Source organism: Hippoglossus stenolepis, chromosome 20 (genome assembly GCF_022539355.2).
Source record: "Hippoglossus stenolepis isolate QCI-W04-F060 chromosome 20, HSTE1.2, whole genome shotgun sequence".
NCBI classification, from domain to species: domain Eukaryota; kingdom Metazoa; phylum Chordata; class Actinopteri; order Pleuronectiformes; family Pleuronectidae; genus Hippoglossus; species Hippoglossus stenolepis.
In genome coordinates, this window is record NC_061502.1 from 19075208 (window position 1) to 19103127 (window position 27920).

General features: G+C 44.9%; 1 protein-coding gene across 2 annotated transcripts; it reads right to left on the reverse strand.

Annotated features, from left to right (window-relative positions):
- Positions 1–71: 71 nt before the first annotated feature.
- Positions 72–27904, reverse strand: igf2r (insulin-like growth factor 2 receptor). 2 transcript variants are annotated; one of them, XM_047337996.1, is made up of 51 exons: positions 27662–27904; positions 25647–25786; positions 20922–21040; positions 20203–20301; positions 19593–19725; positions 19003–19114; positions 18751–18859; positions 18498–18657; positions 17544–17733; positions 17189–17292; positions 16802–16966; positions 16399–16542; positions 15877–16032; positions 15612–15749; positions 14971–15118; positions 14685–14853; positions 14471–14586; positions 14206–14356; positions 13693–13869; positions 13505–13600; positions 13274–13375; positions 12955–13117; positions 12678–12854; positions 12369–12515; positions 12099–12277; positions 11895–11982; positions 11506–11715; positions 11282–11412; positions 10960–11063; positions 10591–10724; positions 10168–10364; positions 9926–10052; positions 9683–9814; positions 9022–9181; positions 8759–8867; positions 8417–8498; positions 8201–8334; positions 7908–8057; positions 7672–7827; positions 7296–7506; positions 6727–6879; positions 5961–6195; positions 5702–5838; positions 5473–5590; positions 4839–4985; positions 4537–4721; positions 4216–4402; positions 3968–4123; positions 3822–3891; positions 3471–3737; positions 72–3383 (listed from the first exon to the last, which is right to left on the reverse strand). In XM_047337996.1, exons 1-51 carry the CDS (start codon positions 27811–27813, stop codon positions 3222–3224), a joined length of 7488 nt encoding a protein of 2495 aa, XP_047193952.1. In that variant the 5' UTR covers positions 27814–27904; the 3' UTR covers positions 72–3221. The 2 variants fall into 2 exon arrangements, with proteins under 2 accessions (XP_047193952.1, XP_047193953.1); XM_047337997.1 differs by lacking the exon at positions 6727–6879.
- Positions 27905–27920: the final 16 nt, after the last annotated feature.

Genomic DNA, 27920 nt, shown 5'->3' on the forward strand with positions numbered 1-27920 from the left:
GTCCAAGTCTTTTCACTTCATTTTCACATATTTCACACAGATTACTGAATGTAAATCAACCACAACAGTGATAAACAGCAGATCTCTTATTTATTCAAATAATGCAATATTTTTTACATCAATACTTTTTAAATAGGAAAACGGGCAAAGAGCTGAAAAAACAAAAAAACATACGAGACAACAGAACTTACAGCGAACAAAACAGAACAAGAATCTCCCGTCGTCCAGAATCATCACAGAAAATATCTTGCAGGCTTTGTTTAGTTTGTTTGTCGGGATTCAACTCTCACGAGTTAGTTTTACAAAACAAAACGTCTCTGCTGGAGTGACGATTAAAGAAAAAGCACAAGAATGTCCGTTCACATCTTCACGAGAAGAGAAGGGTCCGAACCGAGCGGACGTCGGTGCTGAGCACAGCAGAAACACGGAGAAGACTTCACATATCAAACTGCGCCGTCGGCTTCTCTGCGATGAGGAGTGCTACCACGTCTCCTCAGGAGAGATGAGTCACAAAGTGGAAAACACCGGGACCAGGTCGTGAAGTTCACTCGCTGAATAAATACAAATGTTTAAAACAATAACGTCTGCGAGCAACAGGCTCAATTTCATTTTCAACTTTTTGCAGGACAATCATATTTAGGTTCTGGGTTGTTTTTGGCTTTTGGAAAACGTACCCGTTAAACACTTGATAACTTCAGATCAGCGGCAAAAATCATTCGACTGATCCTGACGATTATTAACAGAAAACATAACGAGTGAGATTTTAGAACGAGATGTGAAAGAAGATTAATTTTATCATGTGATTGTGAATCATCAGTGAATTCCTGCAGCAGAGGGACTGAAACATGAAGTTTTATATTTGTGTTTTCAAATTTCACTCTCATGGCACAACCCAAACTCATCCATATAAAATACTGATGTTTACGATGCTAAAGCCTTTTTTTTTTGTTATTTTGTCAGAGTTTTTGGACATTTTACAAAAATGTGTTTAACAAATTTGCGTATAAAGCTTTAGAAATACCCTGAATGGTGATTGATTAGATATTTTAGAGATGACATCACATGTCTGTTAATAACTTGAGTTTCTGTGGATTGAAAACTGAGGTTTAACCTCGCTGCCCTTCGTACCAATGCACATTTCATCCTCATCTACACGACTTCTTTCATCGGCAACGCGTCAAGTTGAGCCGAGTTCGTGTGAATTCAAATTGTAAGTCTGTGATTCCACCTTTAAATCTGTCGTGGAGGCAAATGAAAACTAGAAAGAAGTGGGACGGCACCAGAAATACTGAGCTTATACCAAACACTGGAAATAAAGATGGACGATATGACGGCTCCAAGTGAAGCCACAGCGCCTTGATGTCCCCCTGGTGGCCGACTGCAGTATACATCATAAACCTGAGACTTTGGGTCGTTCTTGTCACATCGACGCACGTTCAAGAGTTCGTGTCTCTAACAGGTTTGATGACATAGCACAAAATAGCAGCGTTTGTAATATTTTGGCTTCATTTCTGGATGGTGGGAGGAGCCGTCTTTATTTCCAGTCAGTGGTTTATACTGTGTAGGTTTACTCCAGTGTGTGACTTCAGGATTCAATGAAATAACAAAACCTGAATAGCTGAGCCCTGGATCCTTTGAGGAAACATTAGTTTTGATATAATTGAGCAGAAAAGGTGTTAAATGTACATGTCTGGATATATTTATGTTGAATTTCTTCATTTTGTGTTATCATTTCATGCATTTGGCTAAAAAAAAGGGCGGATTTCGGCACAAAACTCGGCTTTACCGAGTTGAAACCTCACTTTTGACACGTCCACCATCACAGACCTGGATATGGAAACTGAGCCGTTCGTGTGCGAGAGCGTGCAAGCGGACAAAAAATAAAAGAAAACTACTTCCATCCGTTGGTGGCTGAAGGAATATGGCTTTAGCGGGAGTTCAGAAAACCAACACAAGCTAAACTAACATCTCATGTTTCACGTTCAACCTTCCACCGTCCGTCCATTCACACTTAAGGCCGTCGCTAGTTCCACACAGAACAGAGACACCAACAGAAAATCAGCTCCGACATTTAAATAATCATAAAAAAACAAAAACGTGTGAGCATTTCACCGGTGAAGACAAACGAAAAACAGAAAAAAAGTTCCACATTATTGAACATTATCGTCTATGTACAACGTCTCACAAATCAATCTGTCGCTGGAGATGATTCACTGATGAAAGATGCAAAAGTAAATTCATCATTAGGAAGGCATCACGCTTTCTTTTCACGGGGGAAAGAAAGAGAAAAGATCTGCTATTATAGCAACTGTAAACAGCGAGAAAAGACAAGCGGGCGTCTTCATTCCCTTTAGAAACGACACGAGCCGGCGGCTCCACGGCCGTCGTCCTGAAACCTGAACCAGCCTCCTGTTGCTCCGATAGCCGTTTGATTTTTGTTTCACTATTTCACCGCAGATTCCTACGACAGATTATTACGGCCACGAGAGAAGAATCATCCGAGATTTAGAGAATAAAGTTGTAATATTAAGAGAAATCAGCTCCACATGAACATAATCCTCGAAATCTCGTGTTATTTCTCTCTTCATATGGCCCCAATGCTCCAGCTTGGTTTTCTAATAAGTTCCCAAAGGTCATTAAAAACCCAAACTATGAATCAACCCCTCAAAGTAGTAAATGTATTGTTGCCCACTCTGCAAAGAAAGGGATCATTTCCAGGTAATCAGTGCTACGGTAAAGTGCAAAAAGCAACGGCACAGCTTTTCTTTTAAAACACCAACATACAAGTATTTAATATAATTTAATCTTCATTTAAATCTTTTCCCTGACGTGTCTCTCTGCAGAGTCAATACATTTTAAAAGGTGTTTTTTGTGCCCTGGGTTGATTTGAGAAGTCTGAACTGGCCTGTCAGACACACGGGGGGGGGGAGACGGATGTGGCCTGCGGTGAAGGAAGTGATTTCAATTCATCGTTTCAAATACAAAAAGAAACAAGTGAAAAGACAGGGTGCAGGTTTAAATAACCGTGTGCTAATCGATCGACAAGCTGTGGACTGGACAGGGGAGTAAAGTAAAGGTGCAGTCCCAAAAAAAACCAACTGATTTCAAGATGTTGTGGGGTTTTCACTGTTGTGTTGCTATGATGGAGACATTCACTGAGCGAGCAGAGTTCAGACAGGATGTAGGAGGAGGGACAGAGCGGGGGGGGTGAGGAAGTGACATCACACCCTGAGGAGGTCCTCGTCACTGTCATCCTCGTCCCGCTTCATGTTGGCCGCCGTGTTGTTACCGTGGTTACCACGGCCCGATGAGCGAGGCTTGCCGCTCTTCCTCTTCCGGTCCGAGTCGTCCAGGAGCCCGACCAGGTCCTCGTCACTCTCCTCCTGGAACGGAAAAGAGAGAGTTTTCAATCCTGCGCCTCAGGTCGTCACAGTGAGAATCTGGATTACAGCTGCAGTGACCAGACTCACCTGTAGGAAGACGCTGCGATGAGCCGCCGAGTTTTTCGACTTCAACACCTGCACCCCCGGGACGCTGAGCACCTCGTCCTCGCTGTCGTCCTCCTGCTCGTCCAGCGTGAACGAGCGGAGGGCGTCTGAGTTCACCGGCTTGGTCGTGATGTGACCGTTGCCCTGGTTACTCCTGCCCCGGTGGGACGACGAGGACGTGGGAGGGGCTTCCAGCTCCTCCATCAGCCACTCCATCTCCTCCTCGCCCCCTTCTTCATCAATGTTGACCTGAGGATGTAAAGGGAATTAGTACGAGCACTGAATCCCGCCGCTGTCGATGAGGTAGGACGTGTTTTCGTTTGATCGACCCACCTTTGAATATTTGTACGAGACCTGGTTTCCTCTTCTGCAGCAGCTGGAAACCTTCTGGATCACCAGCTCCCTGGAAGAAGAAAGCAACGAGGTCAGGCGTCTGTGAGAATGAAGAACACTCAGTCACAGGATGCTCGTGTCGTCACCTTCTCTCCCTCTTGTGCAGCAGAAGCCCGAGCAGACAGACCGACACACCCACCAACAGGAGGCTCAGCAGCACCCCCAGCGCATGGCTCCGCCTGGAGACAGCTTTAGCCGCGCTGTCGTCGTCGTCGCCGTCGTACGACTTCGCATCGACAGTTCTGCAGGAACGTTTCAGTTAGTTATCGACGTCTGGAGGAAAAAAACTAACTTGTCGAAGGTGTGCGATGAGTAGAAAAGAGCGTCGACTCACGTCAGACCACACACAGCCTCCGTGTGCCACACAAACAGATACTGGCATTCATCCGTCTCCAGCATGAACTCCGGGATGCCGACGCCTGCCGCGGGGTTACAGTGGAACATGATGGTGGATGACACCATTTTGGTTTTCTCGCGGCCACACGCCGACTCCGAGGGCACCATCACGTCCAGGTTTCCTCCTGATGGCACCAGATTGAAATGTTAATTGTATGTTACCTTCCTGCAGCTGCGGAGAAATGGACCCACAAGCTCTGGAGTCCCGTCAAAAATGGCCGTTGTCGGAAATGGGAAACCAAACGATGGACAGAATTACCTTGAACGTAGTACTTGGCTTTGCTGGAGGAGCCGATCCTGCGTCGGTAGTCTGTGTTGAGCTTCACCTGACAGATGTTGGCGCCGAGGCAGCTGGGCAGTGAGTTGTTGGTGATGCCGGACAACTGGATGTGGTAGATGTATCGGTCGCCGTTGGGACGGATGTCTCCAGACGCCTGGTGTTGGCTGAGAGGAAAATGAGGGTGAATGAGAATTACACGTTGTACGTTTATCAATCCCACAGCAGACTATTCCCCCGCTGCTCCGGTATCAAACTATAAAAGACCCAGTGTGATCTGTTACCTGAAGTAGAGGGATCCCAGGCTGAGGCTGGCCCCGGTGTCAGGAACCTGTATCGTCCCGTTCACCATCTCCACCTCACGCTGCTTCACCGCACACGCCGACCGAGTCTCCCAGCCAAACACAAACTCACAGGACGCCTCGTCGACACTAAACACACGGACGGACGGGAGAGGCATTCAACGTGTACGATTTCAGATTTAAAAATTCAGTGAATAAAATGACATGTGACACACTCACTAAATTTAAAAACGAGACATATTGAACTTCTGATTCATTCTTAGGTTGTTTGAAAATACATTTTGTATAGAAATTGCTCCAGAGAATATGAAAAACTCGCTTCTATGAATAACGTCAACTGAGGAATAAGGAATGTTTTGTTTTGATTAAACTTTAACCTAAGAACTTGAACTTTAAAGCCAAACACCGTTAACTGTGAGTTAGAAAATGAGTCAATGAATGTTGTGATGTTGCAGCATCACATTTACTGTACTCGCTAGGAAACCAAAACCATATACTGGAGGTAAATGAAACACATTTTGAGCGTGTGGAGAAGTAATCATTTAACGTGTGTGTGTGTGTGTGTGTGTGTGTGTGTGTGTGTGTGTGTGTGTGTGTGTGTGTGTGTGTGTGTTACCTGATGAGTGCTGGGTGTCCAACAGTGGTGCCACAGCTCAGCTGGATCACAGTCTTCGCCTGCACGCCGTTATCACAGACGGTGTCTCCTGCTGAGTAACTGACGGAGATCTTTCCATCTGCACAGAGAGGAACGATGTGTCAGACGTGATCACGAACTTTGACCAGCTCTCGTTGAGCATCACATACAAGTGCAGGTCCATTGAAGAGCATTTGACTCGACTACCCACCAGAGTAGCTCATCTTCTGGGTGTAAACTCGACCCAGGGTGTGAGTCTGTCCTGCCGCCGTGTGTCGACACACGGTCGCTCCGTCTGGACAAGCTGGTAATCCACCGTGGATCCCCTGGCACAGGTTGATGTAATACCTGAGGACAGTCGTATTTAAAACAGTCAGGATTCAGGAAATATCTTTTTTCTCTAATACCAAATGATTTCACTTAAAAACTAAAGCGTGGTGATAAAATATGGAAAACATATATGGACTCACGAATCTCCCTTGTGGCTGAACTTCCACGGCTCGGTGAGGGAGGACAGGGCTCGAAGGTCGAAGGTCTGATGCTGGCTGACCAGCTTGCACTCCATCTTCCTCGGGGGACAAACCGTGTTGGTCTTCCACTGGAAAGTGACGGAACAACCAGCCGTCTCTGAGAGCAGCTGTGGAGAGCCGTGGCCTGCAGACTGGTCACAGGTAAACAAGATGGATGACTGACGTTTAGCCGAGGCTGGAGGAAAGAGAGAGAGAGAGAAAGAGAGAGAGAGAAAGAGAGAGAGAGAAAGAGGAGAAACATAAGAAAACATTTTCAAACTATTCTAAACTCCTGCAAAGGAAGAAATAAAAAACTATTTCCTTCACCACAGGAGAATAATGCATCTTAAAACATGTCCGTAACAAAAGATGGATGATACGACTGAGGGCACTTTCAAGGCAGTGGATACTTTACAAGAATATATGGAAACAGAAGGATGTTTGACTCTGGCTATACAAAGTGTACGATGAGCGGAAGATGGGATATTTGTCGTCTAAAGCCCCAAAGTGTTGGTGTTGCCCCTAAAGACTAATTCATACCTTGTGCTTCAAGTGCTCACAGCTTAACGACATAATATATTATAAAGTATTTAGCTTTTATCACAACAAATTAAAGTCTTTTGTTTTCCCTGCCTGCTCCACACTTCAGCTTCAGTCCTACACGTGTTAAAAGTTAAAAAGTTTTGGCAGCATCATGTGATTTAATGCCTGGTCTCCTCTCTGTCACCTTCAACGCAGAAGCCCCACTTCCTGTCCGTGTCATAGTTGGCGGTGGAGGCGCACCACTTCCTGCCCTCTGTCCTCCCATCTTTGGTGCACTCTGTGTACGACTTCTTCATGAAAATGAAGGGGAAGACACACACCTCACCAGCAGGGGTCACTACAACACACAGACACTCGTTTATTCGTTCAGTCGCTTCACACAAATCAAGATCTTATGAGGTGAGGACGCCACATATATTCATTTTAATTTACAATTTATCAGTGCAAAGAATCAATATATCAGCCATGACACTGTGGTCCATTACAGGACGTGTCAAAACAGGAAGTGGTCTCCGTTCTTCACATGTCGACCATCCAGGTTCATCTGTGTTAATCTGCTTTAAATGCTCCTGTTGATCATCATGAAGTGTAACCTTTTAAAATCAGCTTGATTCTGTTAATGCTGTTATATGCATTATTTTACTTTATCTACGTTTTTTAACAAACTTTTTACCAAGTATCTTTTAAGATTGTGAAACTTGGAAGATGGTAAAAACCTTTTTGAGGTGATTGTAGTAAGTTGAACAGACTCACATGGCGGGCAGGGATCTCCTCCTCCGTACTGCATCAGCACCGCCTGCTCCTCGTGTTTGTAGTCCATGGTCATGGCCTTGCTGATGCCGAACGACGAGGCCGACGTGTCCGAACCGGAACCGGACACGAGGCAGACTGCGCTGTTCTTACAGGCCGGCTCCGCCACTGAGCCGCAGACGCTGATGTGGTACATGCTGGAGGGTCCTGGCACCTAAAGTACAAAGACTCAGCGTCACCGCTTTGTTCAACAGGTGGTCGGAGAGACAGAGCTGCAGTTTACAGCACTGGGGGAAATGACCGGATTCACGAAACTCTCTGACACCTCAAACCGACGAGAACCTCAAAGTCACTGGAACGTCATTTTAGTGGAGCTCACCTGGACTTCAGCAGAAAGGGCCGAAAGGTCAAAGGTAAACTGGAGCTGGGAGTCGTTGAGGTGGCAGCCGCTGGTGTGGGTGGCATCTGGACAGACCACAGGCGTCGCCCACGCAAACAAATAGACGCACTCTAGCTTCAGCATCCGTGGAGAGCCCTGGACACAGAACAAGGGTCAGTGACCTCTTCCAGAAGAAGAAGAACGTAAACGCTGTTCTCATTAAAGTGCGGACTGACCAGCTCCAGGCCTCTCTGGCAGGTGAAGATGATGGTTGAAGAGTAGTTCTGTGACAGGTCCTCTGCACACTTGGTGGAGCTGTAATAGGTGATGTTCACTTCCCCTGTGGCGCTGTCGATCTCAGGACCTTTGGTGGTTCGCCCGATATCCTTTAAGAGACGGAAAGAAGGAGTTGAAGACAGAAAACGATGAAAGTTAGAGACGGTTTTGAGACACAGAGAGATGAGATGGAAACAGAAACACATCTTCTGACATTTTCTGTTTTATGACAACAATTGATAGTGGGCCTCACCATTGGTGGACCGTCATCAGGATCCATACAGACGGCAGATCCAGGAGGACAGGTGACGCCGGGGATTGGGTTCAGAGGCAGACAGACATTGATGTAAAAGTCTGACGATCCATCCTTTTGATCCACCGCCTCATCTGAGAGGACGAAACAGAAACAGAGCGTCAGTAAATCATCCGTTGATCTAATGAAGTAAAGTGTAAACCTCTGCGCGCTGACCTGTGGCTGTGTAGTATCCATTGAGGTGAATCAGAGGAGTCAGATCTATCAGAGCAGAGCCGTTCTGCACCGAACACGTCACCTGAGAGGTCAGTTATGGAAAAGAAAAGAATCAGACTGAGGCTCAGGACACGATGAACAATAACAGCTGTTGTGCCTCTGAAACCCAAAAGTAAACAAGGTTTGAAGAATCACAGGAGTCAGAGACAATCCCACACGTCCACTTCACTTCTTCTCTACCATATTTTCCACTTGAATGTATGAAAATAATAATAAATCTACAGCTAAGGGAGTGTTAATAACATCTGTATGACAAACACAAACACACACACATATACTTACAGGCTGTTCACAGATCAGTGGAGTGTGGAAGGAGAAGAAGTGTGTGCAGGTCTCAGCATCGGAGTCGATGAGGACTGGCTCTGCGGAGGCTGAGCCCATGTTCGGGGGTCTACAGGGACACAACACTCATTATTTAATTCAGTGTCAACATGAGAGACAAATCACAGTAGCTTTGGAACAATGTCAAAAATGTAATTAATGAAAACAGTGATGACAGAAGGACAACTAAAGAGAAGCCCCAGCTGAGGACGAGGAGGACGGACCTGCAGATGAAGTGGATGATGCTGCTGTGTTTGAGTTCGGGGTTTGCCGCGCAGGGACTTCCTCCTTCATACGTCAGCTCCACGACATGATCCCTGTACGAGAGCTTCCTGCTCACCTGACCGCCGCTCACCGCTGTGCTGGTGTCCTTAATGCACACGCCTGCAAACACAAGACGCACACAGATAGTTACACAATGTCGAGGTTTACAAGGACTCGTTTCTCTTATGTTACCACTGCTCCTGTCAATTTGTTTGTTAGTTAGCAGGATTATGTAAAAACTCCTGAACACATTGAAATGAAACCTGGTGTCAGGATGAAGAAGCCATTATTATCTGGCATGTGCATCCCATAATATCTCTAGATGTGCATTAATTCATGAACATTCCCATAGTTCATTATTCAGACATATTGTGCAGCCTCGTCTTTCTGCTGCTGCTCAGTTAACTGTGCAACATCTACTACACCCCTGGTAGAAGAGGAGTCAATAATTTGAGGAGCACCGTGACCTCAGGTGTCTCATTACTCTGCGTGATGCAGTTTGAAGAACAGAGGTGACGCACATCCCTCAGTTACATAACTCAGCCAAGTGCGTGAGCGAGACCAAACTGTAACCAGGAGAGAAACTGTGTTAGAAAAATCTGTACAATGGAGGTTACGAACCGGTTTCAGGGCTGCAGCCGGTGTTCGCCACGTTTCCACAGATATTCATGCGGAACATCTTTTTGTGATCCTGGTGACCGTAGACCGTGTAACCGCCTTCCTTCGTCAGGGCGTTCAAGTCAAACAGATGACCTTGGGGGAGAGAGGTTCAAATTTGAGGGTCACCAGGGATCATAATATAGTATTAAACAGGTGTAAGTGTATATAATGTGTAATAAACTGATCATCTTTGGAGTGTCTGACCTGTAGCTGGGTTGGTGACCTTGCAGTCGTCGTGTTCACTGCTGTTGAGAGGACAGGCAGCTGCTGTCAACCACAGGAAGGTGTAAACACAGTCCTCAAGGGCAGAGATCATCGTGGGCCGGGAGTCCTGGGGGATAGAAACACACATTTAACTTTGTGTTTAGATTAACACACATTTGTGCCATAAAAACAGGCTCCAACACCATTATTGACAGCCGAGACATGCACCGAGTTTCCCTCACCACTCGGTCTTTGTCGCACTTGAAGCGGACGATGCTCGTCCTGTTGCGCTGTCCGTCGGGGCAGAGCTGGCCGCTGCTGTACTGCAGCTTCAGGACGTTTCCGTCCCACGTGGGACCAGACTCCACCTGCCCCAGACTCACATAGTCATCTCCCACCTTCATGCAGGACGCTGCACTGGAGGGACACTTCCATGAACCTGGTGCGAGGTGAACCGAGGGTGAAAGTGGATGTTTAGTGGATTGAAGAATGTAACTCAACAACAGCAAAGCTAATGAAGCACATGACATCTAAAAGTACAGTCACGGTGGAAACACATCATCATGGCAGATAAAGCAGACCAATCAGGGCCCATAGTAAAATCTGATTAGATGCTACACTGGTTACTGAATGAAGAGCACAAGTGAATGAACGAGCACACAGACCTCCCTGCTGGGTCAGCGTCCTGCAGACGTTGATGTAGAATCGATTCGTCGTGTCCACAGACGAGGACTCAACCTCCCAGTTCCCAGAGTCCAACGCCAGAGGTGAGAGGTCGTACGAGTGGCCCTGACCGTCGCTGAGCACAGAGCAGAAAAATCTCTGTCACACACGCTCGAGGTTTAAACACATTTCTGAACCGGGGGGTTGCCACAATAATTATTAGAATGATAACTTTGTTCCATTAATATTTAAACTGTGTTATGTTGCTTATGGTACTAAGAAATAAATACTCCTGGATGAGAAATGAGGGTAAAAAGGAGGTGGAGTAGAAAAAAAGAAGGAGGAGGAGTAAGGAGGTGGAGGATTGTTACTTGTAGGAGCAGCTGGTGGTTCTGAATGGGACGCAGGCCAGAGCGGTGGGCCAGCTGAACAGGTAGGTGCAGTCTGGAGTCTCCTTGATAAACTGTGGCGCTCCCTGGACACGTGAAACACACACAGACACACACAGACACACAATAAGGCGACTTATTGATTAACAAGCTGGGAGGCTTTTCTGTATTTTAAAGAAAGACACTCACATTTATATCAGTATCTCATGTATCAGCAGATTTCTACCTCCTCTAAGGGGGTTGTGTTTTTGTCTGTTATGCATTTGTCTGGTTGAGTTTGTCTTTGAGTGCGTGTCGAACTCACCGGATGTCTGTCGGGGTGGCAGGAGAAGTAAATCTCTGTGGATCTAGTGTATATTTTATGACAGGTCTCTCCGTTGGTGTAGTTCAGGATCAGCTGGTCTCCCACGTAGTTCAGAATCTGGTTTGCCATTCCTGCACGAATACACACGCGTGAAAACACACAAAAGAGATAAATACAAGGACGACGACTCAAACATTCGATGAAAGATCAGAACATTCCCGTACCTGCAATCATGTGTTTTTCTCCATCCACCTGACAGGAGGACACTGTCTCGCTGCCGGTGTCTTTCTTGGTGCAGACGCCTCTCTGGAGCCCCTCGCAGACGGACAGGTGGTAGATGTACTGTCCGCTCCTGACTGGGTAATCTTGTCCCTTCAGAGAGCTCAGGTCAAACTCGTAGCTGCTCTTTGGGTCACGAACCCGACAGCCATCGCCTGGACAGACAATAATCAAAGATCTATTATCTCTATTCGTCTTTCTCTAATAAATTCATTATCACCTCTGACTTGGTGGATTTAACCGATCCGGCAGTTTTGTTTCTCTGCATAAATCATCCAACAGCAGAAGTTTTAATGTTTAAACTTTTCTTGACACTTGGAACATGAGTTTTCACCTTGAGACTTCCTGATGGGACAGGCCTCAGACGTCCTCCAGATGAAGACGTATTCACAACCGTCTTTACGGTCGAACATGGGGGAGCCCTGGAAATTCAGACACACAAATATTAATTCAACCGCCACGTTGTCAGTGATTTCCTTTCTTTTTATATATTTTATATCCTTTGATTGTCATATTTCAATTGTCTCGAGTCACTCACCGGGTTGTCGTCACACTGCAGGATGATGCGCGTCGAGTATCGGGACGTGGCACCACACAGGTCTCCGTTCTGATAGATGATGCTGATGGAGCCGTCCTCTGCCAGCTGTGGTGTCGACAGGACGTATCCCAGGTTGTAGCTTTTACCATCGATCACACCACAGGCTCCCAAGGGGCCGACTGGAGAGAAGACGAGAATGTTTGCACACAAAAAAAAAAAAATCACAAAAGACTTAACAGACGATCGGTGCAGCGGTAGACGTAGACTGACTTGGACATTTGTTCACGGGAGGGAGAGGTTTGCAGACGTTGATGTAAAAGCTGCGCGATTTGACCGAGTCTGTGTCGATGGCGATCCAGGGGCTGTCGTCTCCGTCCCGGGCGAGGTGACTCAGGTCGTACTTATTACCGTGAGGATCTGGGGGTGACAGGGAGGTAGAATTACACAGTGTACAAGTGTATGAGGGCTGGTGCTTGTACATTTACACATCGTCTGACCTTCAGACATCATATACTTATACTGTGTGTGTGTGTGTGTGTGTGTGTGTGTGTGTGTGTGTGTCTGTGTCCGTGTCCATACCACTGAACTGGCAGTCCACTGGAGCAGGGACACAGGCCAGAGCGGTGGAGAACTCGAAGAGGACGTCGTGGACCACGTGGGTGGCCAGCGAGCTCAAACCCTCTCGCACCAGTTTCAATGAGCCCGGGTGAGAGTATTGATCACACACGAAATTAATGGTAAACGTGTCTCGAGTGGCTGAAGGGAAAATATTAACCAGAGAGGGAATAATGTTAATATCTCAGAAATCGAAGACGACCCCTCTCTAAGTATTAAACTGATCTCCAGTGCTTGTTACCCGTGGGATCGTCCAGCGGCCCCTTGTACGTGAGTTGGAGCAGCCCATCGGTGGAGTACTGGAGGGACTTCTCCACCCCCACTGGGCTGGAGGGATGCCCGTCCTCCAGCTCACAGCCAGCCATGCCGGCGCCGCATTGTGCCACATCTGCACAGATGTTCACCTGCAGGGTGGTGAAAGGCAGAGAGTTTACTTTTGTTGAGTCCTGAAGGAAGTGTTGTCGTTACCATTGCACAGACACAAGTCTTAAAAATCAACTAAAACATTAAAACAGCAATGAGAGCGTATTTCCTGTTGGCAGAGTATTTGTCTGTCTTACCAGGAAGTCCTTCCCATTTGCAGTCGTCTTGTATCCCGTCTTTGACGCCAGAAGTTGCAGGTTGAACTCGAAGCCGGTGTTGGGGTCTGTAACAGCGCAGCTCTGAGACACAGCGATGACAACACAGAAAAGACATTTTACCATTTGTTAAATTATTCCAATAATGTTAAAATGTGGAGATTAACCGTCAGAGGAGAGATTGGAGACACGTTGTCATATCGGAGAACTCACATCTTTCTTGGTGGTTCTGATGGCGCAGGCTGCCGGGGTCTCCCACATGAAGTTGGCGGTACAGTTCTGGTACACGAGGAACCGTGGGCCGGTCGACTGCACAGCGGGGGACACACACACACACAAAGTTACACACTGCTCACAAACAGGCGGTGTTCCACTTTACGGTCTGAACTCCGTTCCCTTACCCCAGCCCCCCGGGAGCAGACCAGGTGGATGCGTGTGGTGTATGTGAGCTTTTGGCCGTCAGACATGCACACGGATCCGTCTGTGAACTCCAGCAGCAGCTGGTCCCGTCCCTCGATGGTCGGCCCTCCCTTGGAAATCCCCATGTTACTGATGGACACAACTTCCTTCCGAGAGCCCTGAGGACAGAGGAGGGGAAGATGATGTTTCATTTCATATCAGCGACCACGTACACTTTGCATCTGCTGGCAGACCGTTGTCATTTACATTTTTCCCATGATAACATAATTACCTCCACCAAGGAGGTTATGTTTTCATCCCTGTCCGTTCATTTGTAAGCAAGATTACACAAAAAATACCTGCCGGAGTTCCATGAAACTTATCGGAAGGATGTGGTAATTTTTCTCACTTTTTCCAACCTTTTCTCACTCACTGCTGTTAATTAATGGATCTTGATCATTAATATTCATCAGTTTGTGCAACTTGGTGCAGATCTGAATAAAGCGGTTACAGACCTGCTCGGACACGAACTTCATCTGGCAGACGGACGCATGGCGGTCGCAGCCGGCCACAGCGTTGATAGGCCGGCAGATGTTGATGTAGTATTTCTTCTGGTCGGACAAATCCATGGGCTGCCAGTTGTCACCGGTGGTGGAGCGAGACAGGCTGGAAACAAGAAGAGGAAACGCTGTTGGTGGGGGGTTTGTTCCTCTTAGTTTTGCTGGTATTAAGAAATGTGTGTTATTTGTATGTTGTGTTACAGTTGGCAAATGTTTTTACCTGGATAAGTCGTACTGCTCAAACGTGTTGGGATCTGTCACCAAACACTCGTGGGGCCTTTCAGGACATGCGTAGGATGTGTACCAGTGGAAGTTATACGTGTACTTGTCTTCAACCTGGATTCACAAAATCAAGAAAGGATTCAAATTGATAAAAAAAAATCAAGAACGAGCACAAACACGGTTTAAGCAATGAAAGGAAAAGAGGAAGTGACCTGGAACTGGGGGTTTCCAGCTCCTGCTTCTGGATCACAGAGGAAGGAGATGACAGTGGATCTGAGTGTGTGTTCCTTGTTGTTGTACTGGGAGCCGTTGGTGTACGACAGCTGGATCAGGCCGTCGTAATATGACAGATGAGAGTTTGCATCCCCAAGATTCCACGAACTGCAGAGGAAGAAAAAACATTTATTGAGGCTGAAGTCCTAATATCCATGAGAAGAAGAGAATAGAATTGAATGAGCTGATTTTGCAAGTTCATCTTCAACCTATATTCTTTCTTACCTCTTTTCAACCTGGCACGCTCCGGCCTTCCCTGGACAGTCGGCAGCTTTGACGGGGCCACAAACGTTGATGTAGTAGTCGTAGTTTCCACTCGTCAGGTTGTAGGAGCCGCCATCTTTGGAGAGTGGCGACAAGTCGAAAGAGAAACCTGCGGAGAAGCAAACGTTAAAGAGGAGGATTAAAGTTCGGTCAAAGAAACAAACCGATGTATACTATTTCTATTAATGTGGTTTTTGCCTCTAATCAAACCCTGTTGTGTGGGACGAGCTGTTTGGTAATCGTGTGTCTTGTATATAATCTAAACTTCCACCAATAAAAGAATAAACAGAGCACAGCTGAAGACGCAGTGCGCGCAGCAGCAGCTAGAGGGCAGCGTCTCTTTAATGATTCACATCTGAGCTAAACAACTGTCATGTGATGAAAAGATACGACCGGAGGGTAAAGTGCCTGAAACCTCTCACCGGGTGTAATGAGCGTAACGGATGTTTTTAAAAACCAAAACAGGAGTCGCAGAAAGTAAAAGTTCTGCTCTCAAGATCTCAGAAGGTGTTTAAACCAGCTGAACATTAAAAACAAGTGAATTTCCTCTTTCCCTCTTCAGGTTTTTCCTCTTCAGGTGTGTGTGTGTGTGTGTGTCTTACCAGCCTGAGGATCCTCCACTTTGCAGTTGTCTCCCTGAGTTTTCGAGAGCACACAGGCGGCGGCAGTGTACCACTCCAGCTCGTACACACACCCGTCTTCGGAAACGCTGCGAAGGACGGGAGCGCTCTCGAGATCTCCTGCAGGAGAACGAGGAGGAGGAGGAGGAAAGAGCGACAGAGTGAATCAACAACACAAAACACACAGAAATCACCTTGAAAGACACAAAGCAGGACAGACGACAACTGATCTCTGCGTGGGACCGACCTGGTTTGCACTTGAGGGTCAGGATAGTTTGGATCCGGGTCTTTTTATTGATGCAGAAATTTCCATCAGTATAAACCAGTTGGATGTCGTTCCCTATTTTTGTCTTGTGGGGCGACGAGAGGAAGCTTCCCAGGCTGATGGACCCATGGTCCTTATCTGAAGGAGACAGACACACACTCATCAGGTTAAATATAAACTTAACAAGCTTAACAATAACTCTCATTTGTTTCTGAGCCACTCTGAAGGTTAGAATTTGCTTAGAACTTGAAAATCAAGGTAGAAAGAGGCACAATTATTTATATTTAGCGTGATTGTTCCCACTTGTTAATAATTTGTTTATCTTTTTGTATTTTTCAAGGAAGGAAATAAGACATTGAGTGTATTTTGTCAGAATTTGTGTATAACTCCAGAAACGTGTGCTGTGAGGTCACAGAGAAAACAGGACCTCCTTGAGTCCAGGTGAACGATTCTGCCTGAGGTGCTCCTCAGATATTGTGTTTCAAAGAGTGACCGTCTTCTTACCCACGACACAGATGGAGGAGTTCACCGGGCAGCCGGCGGCTCCTCCCATCTGGACGACTTTGTGACAGACGTTCAGGTAGAAACGTGAGTCCGGCTTTGGAGAGTTAGCGTCCACCGCCTCCCAGTTTCCACTGACATCTGTCTCTGGAGCAACAAGAGACGACACAGAGGAAGGTTAATTTGGTTCTTGGACTCAATCACAAACTTTTCTCGAATACATTACAACAAATACATCATCAAATGTCATGATATCAGAGGTAGAACTTAAATATTGGCAAAAAAAGGACAATTATACTGCAAATCTTCAGTGTAGCAGAAGTAAAAAATATCTCTTTTAGCAAAATTAGAAGAATACTAATATTTAAACTTGAACTCCTCCTGTCAGAAAGCCTGTGACACTCACCAGGGTATCTTGTGAGGGGTGAGAGGTCGTAGTGTTTGTTTCCATCTCTGACCCGACACAGCAGATCCTCCTTTTCCTTCACACAGGCGAAGGACGTGTCCCAGTCAAAGTAGTAGGTGCAGTCCGTCTCTCCGGCAAACACGGGATTCCCTCGGCCGCCGTTGGCTGCGGAAAAACAAGGCAACCAGAACGAGGAAGAACAAAGTTTGAACACGAATCACCTGTGAAATGAACGATCTGGATTTTACAGAACGATTCAGTCAGGAGGAGAGAAACTTAATTTAAAAAAAACACTTGCGATTCTTGATTTCACCACCAGGTGACATCAATGGGCAGAGTTTTCAAACCTCTTCCACAGAATATAAAAGACGATAGAAAGAGTCTCACATGCGTTGTTGTTGCACTCAAAGTTGATGATGGTCATTCTCTGTAATCCGGAAGAGCATCTGTCCCCGTCCGGGTAGATCAGAGTCAAATCTCCGTCTGAATAACTGCAGAGGAGAAAAGAAGAAAAGATTTAACCTCAACTCTAAACAACTGAAAATCTGAAACTGATATGAACTTTATCATTTTTAACTGTAAAAGTCATGTGCAGGATCATTCTTTATTACATCGTGTGTCGGTTTCTGTGAGTGTTTGTTTGTTGATTTCAAAGTTTTGGATTATTCATGTGGTCGGTGGAATAATTCAAAGAAAACATAGAATTTAGCCTTTAATCAAAACACACGCACACACACATTACCGTAACGTCTGGTTCTGGTTTCTTCCAGCCACTTTGCTCATGGGCGGGTTCTTCTTCACCTGGCAGGACGATATGAACGGCTCGTCGCCACATTCCTTGTTGAGGATCTGTCCACACACGCTCAGGTAGTACACGTAGTTTTCGGACCCGTCGCTGGCCTCAGAATGTGCATAGTATTGCGGGTCAGAGGCTGCAGCACACAAAACAGCAGAGGAGGAGGAGGAGGATCATCACCATCATCATCATACTACAATTCTCAATATCTGATTGAGTATGATTGTTTAATATGAACATTGATTTGATTAATCTGATTTAGTGCAGAACCATATGTCTAATTCTTGTATTATTTTCACATCCTGAAAAGAGCAAAACTCTAGAGGAAACACAGAATAATTTAACATTGTGGTATAAAACTTAAAGGAATAGTTTGGTATTTAGTTTTGTCGTCTTAATATATTAATGTCCTGGAACCGATTTGTTCAATCTGTACAAAACACTTGTGTATTAATGGGATTTACACAGATTAGATGAAAAGTTTGGTATCGATCTTCAATACAACGTGGATCGATTCCTTTAGAGACCTCAGAGATTCTCACACACACACACACACACACACACACACACACACACACACACACACACACACACACACACACACACACACACACACACACACACACACACACACACACACTCGTATTTTTGCTCATGAACTGGGGCTAAAAGTGGAAAAAGGGCTTTTTTCTATTTCTAGCTTCAATGAGCTGTCAAAAATCAGGAAGGTCAGAATAATGTACTCATGAAGTTACTTCCTCTAACTGCGATAATAGCAGCCAATCATTCTTGGAGGTTACATATGTGATTGTGGATAATATTTGAGTGTTTGTTTTCTGCCGATAGAAACAAGGAACTGCTCGTTCTTCAGGAATGAGCGGAGGAAAGAGACGGACTTACAGCTCAGAGTGAGCGGAGTAAGGTCTATAGAGATGTCGTGTTGATCACTGGTCAGTTTGCAGTTCTGGCTCTCCAGGTAATCTCTGTGACAGGCATACTCCGTCACCCACTCCACCTCGTAGCGGCAGTGAGACTCCGCTGTCATCTTAGGAGAACTGCCCTGTGGGAACAGACATTACATTTACAGTAAACCACGGATCAGTTAATATCTACAACAAGGGGAGGGACGAACATGTGAATGAGCGGAACGTACTGGATGTCTGCTTGACGGACAGATGAGCGTGATGGTGACGGCAGGACTGTGTCCCTTGCAGATTTCAGGAGGAGTCGAACCAGCACTCACTTCGTACTGCAGCCTCAGTCTTGAGGAGACGAGGGGAAAGAAAGCGAAGAATAAAAATGTTTAATCTTCTGTTTGAACGGGTTCTTTAACAGATCTTTAAGAGACAGAGGTTTGGATGTGTGCAGGCTATTTGCAGGAGGTCCTGGTTCACTCGGAGGTCACCTGTCGCTGTCGACCAGTTCCAGTGGCTTGGTGGGGGAGCCCATGCTGAAGGAGCCCTGACTGGTGACCAGACAAGCTGCCGAGCCCTCGGGACAGGATTTCTCTGCTTGGTCTGAAAGAGGAGGAGAAATGAGACGATGAAAAAAGAAACAGGAGCATCACAACAACAAACAGCTGATGGAAGTAAAGCTCCTGCAGCAGGTCCTTGATGGTGGTGACTCACAGGAATGATGATTAGACATTATATCATATTTAATCACATATTTACACTCTGACGGTTTGATTTTCTGAAGATATCAAAAATATTAAACGTTTCCTTACAGTTGATTTAACAGACTTTTAGGTGTAATTTAAAAAGAACCAGCCCTGGTTTGTCAGAGTGGTGGTAGGAACAATATTTGATCAAATGCAGGTTTATGTGCAACACGATAAAAGGCTCTGACCTATTTTTTAAAGTCTTGAATACAGACGGACAGTGTGTGAGTTTCACTCTGTACATTGTACTTGTTTAAAAGGTGAGAAACCCGCACACAGTTATCTCCATCGTCCATTCACAAGGTCCTTTACTCATCCCTCCACCCGTCACTCACTGAGACTGCGGCAGATGTTGATGTAGAAGTCGATGCTGTCGTCTCCGTCGTCCACCAGGTAGCCATCGTTCACTTTGATCAGCGGGTTCAGGTCGTGCTTCTTACCATCGGAGTCAAACACGTAGCAGGGCACCTACACACACACAGACAGACACACACAGACACACACACAGACACACACACACACAGGAGCTAAGTCCCTTTTTCTCTTTTGCATATTTACTTTTGCTATTTAATAAAACAAAGATATTTCATAATCATTTGATGAATGGATAGATTACTCAATTACTGAAATAATCGATAGCTGCAGCCCTAGTTCACATTTCATCTGCCTCAGAAATGTACATGTAGATTTAATTAATTTCACACAATGAATCACACATCACTTGGTTTCACATGTTCCAATTATTCCGTCTTGAACTCAGATTAACTAGATCTTCTACAGTGTTGAATACGTGTCTCACACTCGGTGCATCCTCACAAGAGCTTTTCCACTTTAACACCTCCCTGACTCATCCTCTCTCTCTCTCTCACATGACACCTTCACAGTTTCGTTCTTTCTTACACATGAAACGCTCTCGACCTCCAAATCAGATGTTCCACCACATACCTCTTTGTGCGGCTTGAATTTGCCGTTCTTGCAGGCGCTGTACGTCCTCCACTCAAAGTAATGGACGCACTGAGACACAGCAACGAACTCCGGGGTCCCCTGCACAGAGGCATTGAAATGACATAATTATTAAAAACAAATCGATTATATTAATTATTCGTTTTTTTAAAGTAACTACAAAAACGTTGATTTATCCAACAACTTTTTACCCGTGGCCCATTTCTGCTGAGGCTTACTGCAGCTTATCTGCCATTGACCCCTCAAATCTTCTTATAAACGTTACATGACATTTTAAAAAGTTTTCATTCAGTTTCATTTCTCCAGAATGTGTGAACTAACGATTTCTCCTCAATTCACTTCTGCAGAAACAGAAAACTGAAGAGGAAATGACACCGACGTTCATCGTTCATGTCAGCCCACCTCTCAGACATCTTCAGAAACCACAGTCCCACAAAGGTTGGACTCACTGGAGCAGAGGTGACTCTCATTGTTCGACATTATTTCCATTCTTAGCTTCTCTTCCCCTCATTGCAGCGGATATACACCAAACAGTTAACTGTATTTCTGATGTTTGTTTGTTCCAGTGAAAGAAAAAGTTCACCATTACTTTGGTTGAGTGAAATGAAAGCTCAGAGATATTGGGAGGGGTTGAATCTTAGTTTCAGTTTGGTTAAAGGAAACCATGTTTCATTTCGTGTGATGATTCTGGTCCGTCTCACCATGGTTCTCCCGCACTGGAAGCTGATGCTCGTCTGTATATTGTTGTTGTTTTCTGGACATTTCACGGTGCTGTTGTAATCCAGCACGGTGCCAGAGAGCCTCTGCAGCGACAGCTCACCTGGACATCAAGACAGAGAAACACAGTCAACCACAGAACATTAACAAGGTTTTTAAAGCCCTTTGTCTTTAACATACATGAAGAAATTAATTTATTTTTAATATTTTGTGGCTGTGGACTGAATCACACGGATTCAAATAAAGATGTTTCACGGTTATTTCCATTTGAAAGTATGAAGTGTATCAAACACCGAGGCTCTCGCTCTCAGACTGGATTCCCCTGTGTGCTACTGACCTGAAAACTCAAACAAACACACAAGATCAACCTCTGTGCTTTAATATCCTGATGCTCCCAGTACACACTGTCCATTTATCATGGGACAGCTGTGGGAACTGTCCAGTATGAGGCCTCGAAACTTGATTTGCCACTAAATAAACTCAGTGGGTCACAGAGGCCAGACTAAACACTATGAGAGTAACTGATGTGAAGATGTAAAACTGTGATTCGCTCACATCGGCTATATCAACGATGAGAAAAGTGTAAATAAGAATGAATAATAAGTTTCCTTCTTTCAGGAGGTTTATCACAAAACAAGAAAAACGAACCATAACAACTATTGGAATATTGTTTTTTTATTCTTCATGCTACATGTGGTCGTTCTTTTCTAGTTGTTTTTACGTCCATTTGCTTTGTGTATACACTAAATATAAATAATGTAAAACTTTGGTTTAATTTCACCTTTGGTTTAATTGAAAATGCACTTTAAGGCCTTTGTAATTAACTGTCTCAAAGTGTCTGCGTTTAATAAATTAACTTATTATTGTCCTTTACGTTTACATTTCTCTGTTCAATTTAAAATCTTCCTCAGAGATACTTGGCCTCTCATTTCTTTGGTAAATCTTGTATTTAGTTTTTCCTCTGAAGGCGGTTGGAGAGAAAGTTGCGTGAGCGTTTGAACGTGTGACTGCGAGTGCGTGTTCTTCGCCCCCTCAAAATGACACCATGACGGAATGTGACTGGGCAACACTGTGACCCAACACCAAAAACACGACATGCTGTTGGCAGAGCTCCGCACCGCTTCACCAGTTTCTCATATTCACAAAGAGTTTCTATCTGAACACAAAATCTTGATAGTTGACTGATCACTTGTGAATCAAACTGAAAAGTGATCGTTATCTCTTTTGAAACTAAAGACTGAAAGAATTACTCTACTGCACATTTCCTTCAGGAAAACTACAAAACTACCACCACCAGAATATTTAAAAAACTTGCATTAATTTATTTGTTTAGACGACATAAAAAGAAGTGAACACGACAGTGACATATCGTCTCTTTTTAACTTGATATGTTAAACTATGTCTGTGGCCTGTGCAAATTTAAAGTCCAGTCTTCACCATCTTGTTCAGGTCTGAAGTTTAGAAGTTTCTCTGACTCCTGGTGGAAACATCTGGATCTTTGTCAGCTTGGTGTTCATCTCTCTTCACCAGCTGGTGTCTATCTGTGTCTGTCCACGGTTTAAAGATGAGTAGGTGTTGTACAGCAGATTAGATTTGACTGAAAACGGCTGCAGCACGAGACGACACTGTGGGAGTCAACAGACCTCGAGAAGTTTGTGACGAGGAAGAAGTTTGAAGATATAAAAACTATATTATGTATTCTGATGATCACTTTTTAGTTTCCGATATTTATCAGGTCAGCATGTTGGAACATTTGATCAATGATTAACCTACGAGACAATCAGTAAACAACTAGATCCATATAGGTTTGACTGGCAGTTTGACCTGAACACTGTCTTGAACACTTGTGTTTTTACCTGAGGAAAACAAATAGTTTAATATTAAACCACTAGATCCTGATTTGTATTTTAAATACTGATTCCTCCTGATCCAGGGTTGCAACAAAATGCTGTGTCCTTTCAAGACCAGTAACGCATATACTTCCACCAAGTTTCATGGAAATCCATCCAGTAGTTTTTGAGTAATCTTGCTTTCAAAAACTAAATAAAAAGACGGGGTTGAATACATAACATCCTTGGTGGAGGTAATAAAAAAATCTAAAACAGACAACACTAACAGATTTTGATTTGAGGAACCATGAGACGTGAATGTCAGGGTGAGAGGACCGACCACGTCTGGTTTCGGACCACAGAGCACGAACAAAGCTTTGACTTCAGCAAACAGAAAGAGAGCGGAGGGTGAGATATGTGAGTCTATTTGTGTCGTCGAGCTTTTATGCTTCACGGTGCGTATCCGAGTCATGTGATAAGTCACGACGTGTGATTAAAGTCCATCTGACCACACTGCTTCGACACACTTTCTACATGTGATCTTCCTCTTGAGAGGAAAAAGGCTCAAACTTGATGAGGAAATCCTAAAAGTACAAACCCTGGACACAAGCTGTACCGTCAACAGGAGCCTACAATACAAAACTCAGCTCAGAGCCTTTAGTGAGAGACACAGCTTTTCGTCACGCTCAGAAATCAGAGTCAGATGACGCTCTTCTTCTGGCCGAGAGCGACCAAACACCAATTTGTCACCGGGGGAAGGTCACGGCTTCAGTCTGCAGGACAAGTTGTTGTTGTTGTTGTGGGAGTTGGAAATAACTCCGTCTGGCAGCACGTCTTCTTTAGAGCTCAGGGTCAAAGAAAGTGACGTGACTGAAACTGAGAAACTGCCCCGATCGTCACAGTGAGACCAGGTTTCAAATATATATATCATATCTTCAGGTACAAATTAAAGACAATCTGGGAATGTCCCTAACTTTATTCAGTTTGAATTAGTTTACGATTTACGTTCAGGTTATTAAGCTGCGATCAGGACTGTCTCTGTTCACTGGAAGTCAAGTGTGACTGAGCAATAATGAAACACAATGTTAACACCCGCAAAAAGACACGACCACTGATTAACAGGATGCTGGGGTTTGGCTCAGAAAGAAGAACAAAGACAAACGTGAACAAACTGTCCAAAAACTGTCCCAGATTCTTCTCAGAGTAGAAATTGATTAATTACTAATTCATCAAACTGAATATTCCTGACATCTAAAAATACGAGCTGTGTGTTATCTTGTCTGGTTTATTGGTACAAATCAACTGTGGTTTTGGTTCATGTTTCCAGGTCTAAATGTCTAAATCACACGAGTAAAGAAATAGAGGGTCAGTGAAGAGAGAAGCTGGGAAACATCAGGGATTCTGGGGCAGCGACGTGGATCTTGCTGACACACACACACACACACACACACACACACACACACAGCAGCAGGAGATTCAGCCTCATCAGCACAGAGATCAGATGTGCTAATGTACCGATAAAGCTCTGAAAGTCTGATCCACACAGCAGCGCTTCTCTGGGCGTCAGGAGAAGATCTCAGAGGTCACGTCTGATCTCAGGACTCAGGATTTATGAGCTGCTTTCCATCAACAATCCCGATAATAATGTCACTTCTCTTCCTAAGATGAGTCATTGATGCGCTGAGAGGCAAAAAATCTGTTACTCTCCTGATAACCATAAGATTATCCTTCTTACAAACTTACAAAACAAATAATCAATATATGCATTAGCTGCAGGCGTATATCCATTCACACATGGTCTCAGAAATTAATAAAAATCAAATATGCATGCGTCATAAGTAAATGTGCAGGGGCATATCTTTAAATAACGAAAATTGGAAGAGGGGGGGTCATGTTTTCTTTGATACCATATGTCATATATATCATCTTTCATCACATGTCAAACTAGAGCTCAACAGTCTGTCTCCATTCGGGGTCGAAGGTGACTCCTGCAAAGCTGCATCTTACGCTGAAATCTGCAACTTCACCCGAGAGGCAATGAGAGACGTCCAAAGTACAGAAAAGACAGAAGAGTTTGAAAAGTGTGAAAGACGGCTACGATGCAAAGTTTAAACTTTTATTAGCAAACTTTACTCGGGCTACGGAGGGGTTAGAGTCACCATGACAACACAACAGGTAACAGGGCTTTGAACTCGCCTCTTGTTAACACTGAAGTTGGGCAGAACTGTGCTCTTAATGATGTGTGTCTCAATATCCACGTGGTTGAATCAGCGTTTCTGAACAGCCAGAAGCTGCGACTCTAACCATCAGACATGCAGTGTAAACAAGGATCCATCTGATCCCACTACCCAGAAATCCCAGATACGAACGCTGCCACCTTGAGCTGATGCAAACGCTCGACCAGTTCAGACTCCGCAGCTAAATAGAGATGAACAAACGCATTCTACTTCCTCCCGTTGCACAAAAATGACTCCAGAATTGCATAACGTGAGAAGTTAAAAAAAGCAATATGGAGCAACAGACAGATGAAGTGGTTATGGCTCAAGAATTCAAGTCCCAGCCACAAAAGGTTTTATCAAAACAATCTCGCCGTAGATCCTGTGAGACGAAGAGTCAGCTGACACACTTGAAACCACCGAAGCTTCACTTCACCAGCTACTTATAAAACCACCGCTCTCTGATCACAGACACGTCAAAAAACTAACTCTTACAGCACCTGAGGAGAAACTGTCAAAGTCTTGCTCAAACTTCTCCGACCACAGTTCTTTCCTTAGCGTTTAAGTCACAGTGACGATGCCACAACACCTGGCTGATAAAAGAAGGTGATGCAACTGCAAAAACATGAACCACGAACACCGTTTTCCTTTCGGCTGCACTCACCCACAGACTGTGTTTTGCCGGAGACGAGGTCCTTGGCGCAGACGGCGGCGCTGGGGGCGCAGCCGGTCGGGGGGGAAGACTCGCACAGCTTCAACGTGTAGCTCACTTTGTTAATGCGGTCGTTAGCTTCCCATTTATAACTGCGACACAAGGAAAAAGAGAAGACAGAGGACGAGAGATGAGATTAAACACAGTATTGTTGCTTTACTGATTTACAGAGCTGTCAACAACAGTAACAATAAGTGAGAGATATCATTTTACCATCTAATACGAGAACAGCAGGTGAAACACAGCTTTAAAATATGTCTGAACTCAGAGTGATCTGCAGGGAAATCAAGAATAAGACCGTTCAAGTGTTTTGCAACCTGTCGCCACAAGTTCTGACTCAGTGAGACACAAACTTTTTCACATGCAACAACTACAGTTCCTTTTTTTTTTTTTTGGAGTTAAGGAAATAAGAAGAAAGTGCATTAAGATTTGAGTTTCATGTTTATTGCCTGTTGCAGGGGTCGTATTTACCACAGAACTGTAAATAAATGACCTGCATAATTCTGCCTGTATCCTGCATATGTACAATTAAACCTGTCAGACGTGTGTTGTGAACTGTTTCTGTTTACCAGCAGCCTCCTTACACGAGCACTGAATTCAAATGTCACAGCTCCTGGTTCCTGCCACGCTGCTGCGTCAATATTTGAACAGCAGCAGCCAGAACAGAGCTCGGCTAAGAAGGATGATAACGACTGTGTTCAACCAACACATTGTTCAGGTTGAAGTGAAACGTCAACACAAAGCCGTCGTGGAAAAAGTACTCAGATCCTTTACCAAAGTAAAAGTCCTCAGAACACACAGTAAAAGTACTGTTATTGCAGCGCCCCGCCCACTGCAGGACACCATCACGGCACTGGGCAGTACTGTACAACCAGCTCTGCTCCCAGTAAAACTAAACGCACCCATTATGGACTTTACCTCTGGTTTAACTCTCTTAACTGTGCAATATTCATTCTGTCCGTGCAATACACTGAACATATTCCCCCACTGTACATATATTTTCCTTGTCTTTACACTGTATATAGTAGTTTTTATTCCATTTATATGTTTTATAAGTTTCTTACAATTAAGTATTATTACTCACTGATGCCTATTTCAGACTCTTGCTGCTGTGACAATGAATAATAAAGTTTTATCTTATCTTAAAATGCTACTCAAGTAAAAGTGCTTACATAGTAGCTCCAGCTTTTAGTAAACAAAGGTAGCTAGTAACTTAACTTGACAAATAAATGTACAAGAGTAAAAATACAATACTTCCCTTTGAGAAGTAAAAGCAGCATTGTATAAAAACTCGAGTAAAGTACAGGTATGAGTGAATGTACACAAAGATATATGCATCTGCTTTACCAGGGTCCCTTTGAAAAACGTGTAATTTAACCCTGCTAACAGTTGTTAGCATTAGCTGGTACATGACAGCTAACATGTCACGTTAGCCGCGGGGAGCGAGGCTACACATTAGCGTGATACAATTACACAAAACACACAAATAACCTTTGACTAATTCAATCAGAAGATAATTGAATTAAATGAGTTTCCATTCAAATCGAGTCCGGTTGATTAGTGGGTGTCGGGCAGCGACTGTTTGCGAGATAAGAGCGGTGTTTATCGGTGTGTTAGCCCCGCTAACGCTTCACCTTCACGCCGCTGAAACTTCACATCTTTGACCGGAACTAAACTAATGTGCGAGTGGCTGTTGTGCCCGGAACAAGAAGCCGAACGGTTGTGTAGGAGTCACGTTCAACAGGAAACCATGTTGTTTTGTGTTGGGTTGTGTGGTACCGGGTGTCTGAGCAGAGGAAGATTAAAAACACACTTAATTACACGAGGTTCCACACACACAGACACACACAGCTCGAGGTGGATGAGCTGAGGGGACACAGCTGTTCTGTGTGTGTGTGTTGTGTTGTGTCGCTGCAGGGTTTGTGTCTCAGGTGCTGCTGCTGTGTTGTTGTTGTTGTTGTTGTTACCTGCACAGATCCTGGTACCACAGGCTGCTGCTGGAGCCGGAGCTGCCCGCCTCCTGGGCTCCGGACCGGGCCAGCAGGCAGCCCGCACACGCCAGCAGCCACAGGGCCGGGCCGAGAGGCAGCCGGCGGCCGGAGGAACACCGGGGAAACATGCTGTCTTTTTGGGGGGGGGGGGCGTGCGAGCCGAGCCGAGCCGAGCAGCCGAGCCTCAGTGAGACGACATGATGCAGCAGAGTGTGTGAGTTCCGAGCCCAGTGAG

Bases quoted from the DNA above. Each gene is read 5' to 3' on its own strand.
- igf2r (XM_047337996.1), bottom strand. From the start codon at position 27,813: ATGTTTCCCCGGTGTTCCTCCGGCCGCCGGCTGCCTCTCGGCCCGGCC. The intron at 15,750-15,876 runs GTCGGTCCCACG...GTTCTCCTGCAG, and splicing joins GACCCTCAAGTGCAAACCAG to GAGATCTCGAGAGCGCTCCC. The intron at 9,182-9,682 runs GTTCGTAACCTC...TTGTGTTTGCAG, and splicing joins CGGCTGCAGCCCTGAAACCG to GCGTGTGCATTAAGGACACC.